The sequence below is a fragment of the Equus przewalskii genome, chromosome 6, assembly GCF_037783145.1.
Source record: "Equus przewalskii isolate Varuska chromosome 6, EquPr2, whole genome shotgun sequence".
NCBI classification, from domain to species: domain Eukaryota; kingdom Metazoa; phylum Chordata; class Mammalia; order Perissodactyla; family Equidae; genus Equus; species Equus przewalskii.
This window is the reverse complement of record NC_091836.1, coordinates 12,482,142-12,492,318: the sequence shown is the minus strand read 5'-3', so window position 1 is coordinate 12,492,318 and position 10,177 is coordinate 12,482,142. Positions and strand designations below refer to the sequence as shown.

Here is a 10,177-nt window from a genome sequence, read left to right as displayed (position 1 = left end):
TATATGTTCAGCCAGGACCTCAAGCCTGAATTCCAGACTTGTTTATTAAAGCCCATTCAATATCATCACTTGGATAGCTAATAAGCATAATAGACCTAAAAATTGATTTTCAACCCAAACCTGCATCTCCTCCCCATATTCTCCCTCTCAGTAAATGGTTCCATCATTCACGCAGCTACCCAGGCCAAAAAACATTGGAATCATCCTTGATTCCTCCTTTTTTCCTGTACTTCACATCCAGTCTATCATAAAATAAGTATTTCAAAATATATCCTATATCTGACTACTTATTTTTGTAAAAATATTTCTTTTTTTTTTCTGAAGACTGGCACCTGAGCTAACAACTGTTGCCAATCTTTTTTTTTTCCCACTTTTTCTGCCCAAAGCCCCGCGGGTTCATAGTTATACATTTTAGTTGTGGGTCCTTCTAGTTGTGGCATGTGGGACACCACCTCAGTGTGGCCTGATGAGCGGTGCCATGTCTGTGCCCAGGATCCGAACCAGCGAAACCCTTGGCCACCGAAGCAGAGCATGTGAACTTCACCACTCCGCCGCAGGGCCGGCCCCTTACCACTTCATATTACCATCACCACTACTAATCTTATCCAAGCCATAAACTTATCTCATTTAGGTTATTGCAGAAGCTAATTGGTCCCCCTTCTTAAATACTTGCTACCTCCTTTCCTCCCTTAAGTGTATTTTCCAGATACCAGAGTGATCTTTTGATTTATTTATTTATTTTTTTGTGAGGAAGATTTGGCCCTGAGCCAACATCTGTTGCCAGTCTTCTTTTTGCCTGAGGAAGATTGTCGCTGAGCTAACATCTGTGCTAATCTTCCTCTATTTTATGTGGGACGCCGCCACAGTGTGGCTTGACGAGCAGTGCTAGGTCTGCGCCTGGGATTCCAAACCTGTAAACCCCAGGCTGCCAAAGCCAAGTGTGGGAACTTAACCACTACGCCACTGGACTGGCCTCCAGAGTGATCCTTTTAAAAGGATCCTATCCCTCCCTTACTCTAAACCCTGCAAAGGATCCATTCATATTACTCTAGATTGAAATCCAAAATCCTTCCAATGGCCTACAAGCCCTATATGATCCTGCTTGTGGCTACCATTCCAACCTCATTTCCCACTAATTTTGCCTTGTTTGCTGCTCACTAGCCACACTGGCCTTTCTGTTCTTAAACATGTTAAGCATGCTCCCGTATAAGGTCCTTTGTACAGTTCCCTCTATGTAGAATGCTATTCTCCCACTACCGCCAAGTTTAGCTCCCTTACTTCACTCAGATCTTTGCTGAAATGTCACCTCAGAGACCCTCTCTGACCACTCTACCTTTCTATCTAAATCAGTACTCCCCTCACTCTCTGTCCCTTTACCAGCTCTGCTTTTCATTCAGTATACTTATAACTATCTGATGGCATAGTCTTACATTTTAAAATCTGTCTTTCACTAAAATTTAAATTTCATGGTGGCAAACAATTTGTTTTGTCTTTTATTGTATTCCTAACATATAGAGCAGAACCTAGCACATAGTATGGCTTCATAAATTGAACAATTGAATATTTTTTCCTTTATTTGTTATATTGATCTGTCATTATGTATCCTATTTTAATTCCTCAGGGCAAAGAAATGAATGACAATCTCCCCTTTCCAGGAGCTCTTGATCTAGAAGAAGAGACATATATACACCCACAAATAATTATGGTTCAGGCTATAGAGGATATAATTTACATAGCAGAGGTAGTAGAGAAGATTAATAGGAAAAATTAGACAAAGTTCAACCTGAGCAGAATTTAAAAAAATGAATACAAGTTTATCAGGCAGGTGTAAGTGGAGTGAGAGAGAAGGCATTCCAAACCAAGGGTATAGTGTACGTACAGGCAGAGAGGCATGAAATAGAAGGTTGTATTTGGGGAACTCTAAGGCGTTTGGTACATTGGAAGGAGTGGCATGGTGGGAAAGGTGGTAAAGATGAAGCTAGGTAGGCAGGGAGGACTCACAATAGGAAGAGCCTTATATGCCATGATAAAGAATGCAAATTTTCTCCAGCAGCAGAAGGGGAAGCTCTGGAAACTTTTTTTTTTTAAAGATTTTATTTTTCCTTTTTGTCCCCAAAGCCCCCAGGTACATAGTTGTGTATTTTTAGTTGTGTGCCGTTCTAGTTGTGGAATGTGGGGTGCTGCCTCAGCATGGCCTGATGAGTGGTGCCATGTCCGTGCCCGGGATTCGAACTGGTGAGACCCTGGGCCCCTGAAGCGGAGCCTGCGAACTTGACCACTTGGCCACGGGGCTGGCCCCACAGTGTAAGTTTTAAGATGGGATTGATATGATAGATTTTCACTCTGGCCATTTCACTCGCACTTTAGAAATGCCATTCTAGCAGCTTTATTGGTGCCAGAGGTAAGAAATTCAGCTTGAAATAGACCAGATGAGATGTGAGGAGAGCCTGACGTAGAAATAATTGAGGGAAAATAAAAATATGTTTGAGACTATAGTAATTCTATGAAATTTTTTATTTTATGATCATGCAACTTTTGGCTTTGTTTCTAATATAAACCTGGTTTCCCCAGCAGACAATCCTAATGGGAAAAGAACATATTGATCAGGCAATTCAAGTAATCCAGTTGGGATTGCAGTTTATTTCTTATATTTACCATTTACCTCATGAGCTTTGCTAGTATAGTCAGTTCTTTAGAGACCAATTACCCGTGGATAAAGTGATAACTTTAATTTCTGAACATGCAAAATTGAGAACAAGACCTTTTGGTAACATCTCCAAAGTACAGAGGTCCTTCAAAGCCCTAAATAAACAGCTTTACTATATATATGGGATATTATTAGTCATAAACTTTTTACATCATTGTACAAAAATTTAATAGAATTTATTAGGAATTACAGAAAAACAAAGCTTCACAACTATAGTTAATACATAATTTGAATAACAAAATATCCTCTGTTGTATTTTTAAATATAATGAATTTATTTCCAGTAGCATGCTCATTAAAAACAATAAAGTATTTCCATTCATTAAAAATGTATTTAACAATAAAATACATAATGAAGTAGAATTTGTAGCATAAACGTAAACTAGTCAATTTATCTCCATTACCCATATTATGATTTACCTTTATTTTGTGGTGACAGTGTTTTAAGTCATTAACAAATGCAGAACTGTATTATATATTTACACAAGATTCTCGAAGATAATGATTCCATTTCACAGTTGCTGTTGTGCTTAGTCAGTGTCGCCTCTGCAGTCTGGGTCCGACATCACGAGAGAGACTGGCCCTTGGCTGGCTGTTCTGTAACATAATTTCAGAATATTCTTTTACTGTAGTATTCATAGACTTTAACAGGTAAATGGCCTTACAGATTACAGATTTTAATAAGACTAAACTTATAATTCAAATTCTCAAATGCCACATATACATCAATCTCAACATAACAAGTACCACTTTATGTAAGGCATCCTAGTAATTATAATAATTCATAATCTTCGCTCTTTGCTATTGGTAAGATGTGATTCAGAGGTGCTTTTCATCATAATTTGCTCTGTAAATAGGCAAAATTTAATAATTTTATTTTCTACAGGAAGCACTTGGAGCCCATCTAACACCCTAGGAGCAGATTAACATATATTGGGCTAAAGAAATAAGTCGCTTGGGAGGATAATTGTTAAAAATTCATTAAATTTATTTTATTTTAAAACGTAAATATAATACTCCAAAGTGAAAATTCTGCTTCTAAGATTCAGTTTTTCCACTGAAAATCATGGCAGGTATCTTGAGGATGGTTTGCAGCAACCCCACTACACTATACTGTTTGCATGTTGTCTCTATTGGAATGCAAGCTACTTGAGGACAGGAAAATGTTTTCTCTTTCCAGTCCCAGCCCTAGCAGAGTGCCTGACACATGGTAAGAACTCAGGCAATCTCTGTTCAATGAATAAAAAGAGACCAATATGATAACTTTTACAAAAGAAAAAATTAGGCTGCTTTGGTTGCCAAAAGAAGGAAATTCTAAATTTTAGACAGGACAAAGCTTGAACTGAATAAGCCTTCCTAGCGGGGATGACACTGAAGTCAAGTATTAAAGAGTAAGTGGGAGAGAGGCATTTGGAGAGCAAGTCCTTGAGGCAGTAGGAGTAATATGGGCCCTGGAAGAATGCAAGGAGTTCCAGAGAGACCTGCTTGTTACTCAGCAGTGTAAGTTATGAGCGGGGGAGCAACTGGAGGTGAAGGTGGAAAGGTGTTGAATGCCGTTCTCTGGAGTTGCAATTTTATCTTTTTGGTGATGGGTAACTACTGAGGTTGGGTTTTAAGCAGGAGAGTGATATGTTCATATTCGTGTTTTATAAATATTACCCTGGTGGTGATGATATGGAGAGAGCAAACCTGGAGGCTGTTGAAATGGTTCAGATGAGACACAATGAATTCCTGAACTAAGACACTGTCAGCAGGAATGGAGAGGAGTGGATGGATATGAGATGCATTTAGTAAGTATAACTGGGAGGATTTATTGACTAGGGGTGTGGGGGAATGAGAAGGCGGATGAGACACAAATTTCTGTCTGGGAGATTTGGTGGATGATTGTGTCATTAATTGAAATAAGTACTATAAAATATAGAACAGATTTTGGGGAGAAAAGGGGAAAATATAAATCTTGGATCTGCCACTGAACAGTTCTAAGGCTTGAGCAAATTATTTGACATCCCTAACTTAGAAGATTAAACAAGAGAACATGTGTGAAACCATTTGGCACAGTACTTTTTGATGATAGAAGCCCAGTAAATGTGTTTCCTTTCTTCTCTCTAATTACATCTCAACAATGTTCAGTTGCCACTAAAGAGTACTAATTGATTCAATGTTAACACTCATTAAAGGGCTTTGGAAGAACTCCAGAAACAGAGGTATTTTGATGGAGTATAAAGTCTTGCTTCAGAATATTAAAAAAAACTTTCAGGATTGAGCAAATCACTGCATTTTATTGCAGTCTGAAAAGGAGAAACAATTTATATATTCAAAGACCACGTATAAAAAAATCATAAAGACTCAACCGATATTTTAAAATATTTAGTATGTACTAGCTTTTATGTATTAGACAAATATAAGTGAAAAATAACCTCAAGAATATAGTTCCAAAGAAGATTATTAATGTACAAAGACAACTAACAAAAATGCCTATGGGGTACAAGCACAAAACTAAAGATACCACAGTGACCCTTCCGAGGAAGGTTGGATTGGTTACGGAAGGCTTCATGGTGGAAATGACATTAAGTTGGTGCTCAGATGAGCTGGATTTGGAAAGTAGAGCAAAGGTACAGTGCAGTTGGGAACTGGGCATGAACATAAACAAAGCATGAGAAAAACATGGAGGCAGAAACAGAGTATTGCAAACGATGGACAATATATTAAGCGTGTTTGGCTGGAACGGAAGATTCACACTGTAAGAGGAAAGGCAAGTGGGACTACAAATTGTTGTTAGAATAATTCCTACCTTTTAGAAGGGAAAGTTACGCTTTGCATATAAATCCCACTTAAGTACTTTCAGGAATGTTACATTTTTTTGAGATAATTTAAACAGCTAAGATGACCGCAACAGTGGCAATAAAAATAATGCAACCTAACACATATTTAGCATGTACTATGTTACAGGCACTGTGGTAAGTGTTTTACATGGGTGATTATCTCACACAATCTTCATAGTGTATCTTCACACGCCATCTGTGGGTTAGATACTATTATTATTAAGATGATCAGGAGTGTTCGTCGAAGGGACACAGGAAAGGGTGGGGTGAATTTCTTTCTTCTGAAGTCTCAGAACAGCACTTGCTCTAAGCAATGGTAGCTGATTGCCTGCGCTATGAGAGATACTGAGAAGGCTTTCCTGCTCCAAATTATTCCTCTCATTCAAGTGTTACAGTGTTTGAAATCCCCTTATTAGAAATTCACTATTTTCTCTCCAGATACTGTTTTTTAAACGATTTAAATGGCTTTAAGTCCTTTAAAATGATTTTTAAAAATGACAAATCATCTTTTAAAATTCATGCTAAACACCTTAGCATGAATAAACGTATTAGTTCCTTGCCTGAGAGAAACCCAAATCAATACCACCAAGCACTGTGGGGGAAAAGAAACCCAAAGGACAATAGAATGGGGGAAATAAGCGAAAAGCAACAACAAGAAAAACATGCATGTGTGGGGTGGGTGGTAGTGAATTAATATATAAACTTCACCCAGTTGGTGACTTTTCCAAAGAGATATATAATTTGTGGTAATTAAACATCAATTCTCAAACCTTAAGCCAATGGCATTTGAGTTTTCAGTATTGGGGTACCTGGTAGATTTATTATATAATTGACGTTGCTAGGCTGAGAAATTAATTCCTGAATTAACTATATAATACATGTAAATTATAAAGCTAGACATATATTATTTGACACGTTATAATTAAAAAATTCTTGTACGTTCATATGGGTATGAAAACATTGGATCTGAAATGTAAGATGAAATAAAAACATTAATAAAAAAAGCTTACCTGCAACATCTCTAAAACAACAAACACTCCCAAATAGGTAGTTTCATCATTGTTTGGAGATGGAAAGAGATGGAAATCTCCTTTTAGAAAAACTCCTATTGACTAGAACTAGGGCATACCACAACTGTCCTGGTGTATACAATATAGTTTTGGTGGTCTCTTCTGTCATGTATACAGAAAGTGTAGGAATATGGTTATATATTGCCTTTCTAGAAGTTACATATTAAATGATTTTACTTATTTGAAATGCAATGGAGATCTAGAAACAAATTTTGAAAGCTTTTAAAAGATTAAAATATATCTAAAGTCCATATACTTTATTTCCAGGGGAGGCACTAAGTGCCTATCTATTCTTTTTTGTCTGTGTGTGAGGAAGATTGGCTCGCAGCTAACATGTGTTGCCAATCCTCTTCTTTTTGCTTGAGGAAGATTGTTGCTGAGCTAAAATCAGTGCCAATCTTTTTCTATTTTATGCAGGATGCCCCACAGCATGGCTTGAGCAGCAGTGCTAGGTCTGCGGCCAGGATCCAAACCTGCAAACCCCGGGCTGCTGAAGCAGAGTGCACAAACTTAACCACTACACCACTAGGCTGGACTCAGTACCTATCTATTCTTGCTTTAAACATAACTTTAACAGGTTGGACATCTGTTTTCTGGAGTCAAAATAAATTGTAGGCAGCTAAATAGAAGACTTGAAGGCAAGATATAGGTAGAAATAAACCCAGGTGATAAAAAGAAAACAAACAGGCCATAAAAACATAAACTTTGAAACTTGTCACCCACCATAAATGTTAACCTGAATCCAATGAGAAAACAATTGGACAAATCCAGATCATGGGATATTCAGCAAGAAAACTGGCCTGGAATCTTCAAAACTATCAATGTGCATGAAAGATTGAAAAAGAGTGGAGACTTTTCTAGATTAAAAGACTTGACAACAATATTCAATGCGTAATCCTGGGTTGGATCCTGGATCAGAGAAACAAAATAGTTTTTTCAGACAGCTTAGGGATTTGGAATATGGAGTACATATCAGATAATATTTTACCAATATTCAATTTCTTGGAGGTGATGTTGGTATTGTGGTTATGTAGGAGAAGTTCTGTTCTTAGAAGAACATGTATACTGAAGTTTTTAGGGAGGAAGAATCACCATTAAAATGTATGTTTGTATATGTGTATGTATGTATCTTTATTGTATTGTATTTATTTTCTCTTCTCCTCCCCTCCTTCCCTTCTTTCTTGTTTCTTTCTTTCTTTCCTTCCTTCTTTCTTTCTCCATCTGTCCATCTGTCCATGCATTTATCTATTCATCCATCCATCCATGCATCCATCCATCATATAAAGCAAGCATGGCAAAATGTTAACGACGGGTGAATCCAAGTGAAGGGTAAAATAGCATAAAATAAAGATAGCAGAAACAAGAGGAAACAGGAATAAAATGCTCAAATCCACATGCAGAGTATGGCAAATGAAACAGTTTTGATGGAGAAGGGAGATGGGTAATTTTGATGCCAGCTATTTAAACAGGCAGTAATTTTGTGGGTTTTCTTTTTTTTACCATTTTCCCTGAAAATAAATGGAAGGTTTCTGACCCATGTTAGTGATGTTAAAATAAGGAAGAGTAACATCTTTGGAGTTGAAAGACCTGAGGAAAACTAATGGTTACTAACTGTCATAAAGAATGAAAAAGATGTAAGATAAAAATGATTTTAAGCCTACCAATCGGCCCTAATCCACACCATTAACTTTTCAGTTACTAGTCAGATACTCTGGGAATATAATGACATGGCGCACCCATGTGATAACAGAGTAATTTGCTGATTAGTAACTTTTTCTCCTTAGTGAGTAGTATTTACAATTCTTGCTCAGTTAGTTGTGTTGTGGTTAGTACACTGTTTTCAGGTTGAGTTGAAGTGTACAGAAGAGTGATCTCAGTCACTAAAAGGTATTATATCGCTAAGGGGAAATAAGAATCATAAATGTCATAAATGACAGAAAATTGTCACAGTCAAAATTCAGAGAAAGAAAAATTAGCACTGCAAAAATTACTTAACTCGCTAAATCGGTGGAGATGAAAAATTGAGCAAGAAGCCAAACTAGCATGCAAAAAATAACCATGAAAACATGTATCAGGAGTCACAGTGACCATTGCCAAGAGTTGTGCTTAACAATCACAGCTTCAAAAATGCCACACCAGATGCTGGCCAGGTGTCGCAGCGGTTAAGTGTGCACGTCCTGCTTCGGCGGCCCTGGGTTTGCCGGTTCGGATCCCGGGTGCAGACATGGCACTGCTTACCAAGCCATGCTGTGGTATGTGTCCCACATATAAAGTAGAGGAAGATGGGCATGGATGTTAGCTCAGGGCCAGGCTTCCTCAGCAAAAAGAGGAGGATTGGCAGTAGTTAGCTCAGGGCTAATCTTCCTCAGGAAAAAAAAAAAAAAAAAAAGCCACACCAAAAAGGTCGCTTCTAGGAACCATGTGCTCAGAGTAAACAACAAGCTTCATGAGGGCAGGGACAGCCTCTTTCTTACTAACGATTATTCATTACTGTACCCAGAGTATAGCAAAACTCTGAAACACGGGTAAGAAATGTATAACTTTATTTAGATAAAAGCAAACAAGAAATGAAGTGTATTTGCATAATATTGCTTTTTCCTGTCAAGATTTCAGAACTGAGGGCACTTGATGAGAAACAATTGAGCAAGCATCCAATTAATTCTCTAACAAAACATTTCTTTGTTGCACACCTCAATTGTGGATTGCGAGAGAACAGGTAGTGTCGTTGTTTGAGGGTGCCCTTTCTATGACCGGAATGTCTCCTGATCACCTCTAGCCAGATGTGATGTCTTCCTTCTGTGATTTCCTAAGACTGTGCCTCAGATCCTCTTATCTTACTTTGTATTTCAGTTATTTGTATATCCTATCCATGTGTATCTTTCTCCCTGTTAGACTGAAAATTCCTGAATGCAATGACTGTTTTTCATTTATATGTGTATCTTTACCAGAATCCAGTGCCAAGGCAAAAAAAAAAAAAAATCAAAATAGTAATGTCTAGTTTTGAACTCTGAAAGGGATATGGGCAAGGATGGGATCATTAGCAATGTAAATTTCTTAACAATTATCCAGTTAGGCTACATATCTAAAATTATTTGAAGAGTAGTGCACTGATGGCTGCTTCTGTTCCCATGACTGATGAAATACTCTGGATGTAAAAATCTTCATATTGTGATTTTTTTAAATGAGAGGATATTTGTTTGATTCTAATAAAACATCTTATAGTTGAACATTTATTGGGGAGAAAAACTCTCTAAAAGTCAATCTCAAGAAAAATTAATATCAATACAGGATTCTTACACACAAAAATCATGAAGTTTCTTAAAATAAGAGAAAAAAATTCTTAAAATACTTACCGGAAGTGATGTTATTTGTAAGGTATTTTTGATGCGTGGATTTTTGCAAATAGTTTCTTGTACATCTGAAATAATTATACCATGATACAAAATAATTTAGTTATGTATATTGAAAGAGACGAATGACTAAAGAATCACATATTAAATTCGGCTGTGTTAAAATATTCAAAGTTGAGTGCGAGACTTTTTTCTATTGTCCCCAGAAACAGTCTTTATGTAATTTGAT

At 37.1% G+C, this 10,177-nt stretch overlaps 1 protein-coding gene across 7 annotated transcripts in view; it reads right to left on the bottom strand.

Annotated features, from left to right (window-relative positions):
* Window positions 1-2,495: 2,495 nt before the first annotated feature.
* Window positions 2,496-10,177, bottom strand: part of CEP126 (centrosomal protein 126) — a 71,012-nt gene continuing 63,330 nt past the window's right edge. For 3 of the 7 annotated variants that reach the window (XR_011540805.1, XR_011540809.1, XR_011540810.1), the window contains 3 exons: window positions 9,952-10,016; window positions 7,322-7,507; window positions 2,496-3,303 (listed from right to left, as the gene is read on the bottom strand). Coding sequence is in view for 1 of the 7 variants with exons in the window: in XM_008543707.2 (XP_008541929.2) it covers window positions 3,272-3,303; window positions 9,952-10,016 (97 nt within the window). In the remaining 6 variants the exon portion in view is untranslated. The remainder of the gene's footprint in view (window positions 3,304-7,321; window positions 7,508-9,951; window positions 10,017-10,177) is intronic. The other 4 variants (XR_011540807.1, XR_011540806.1, XM_008543707.2 and 1 more) reach the window with 2 other exon arrangements.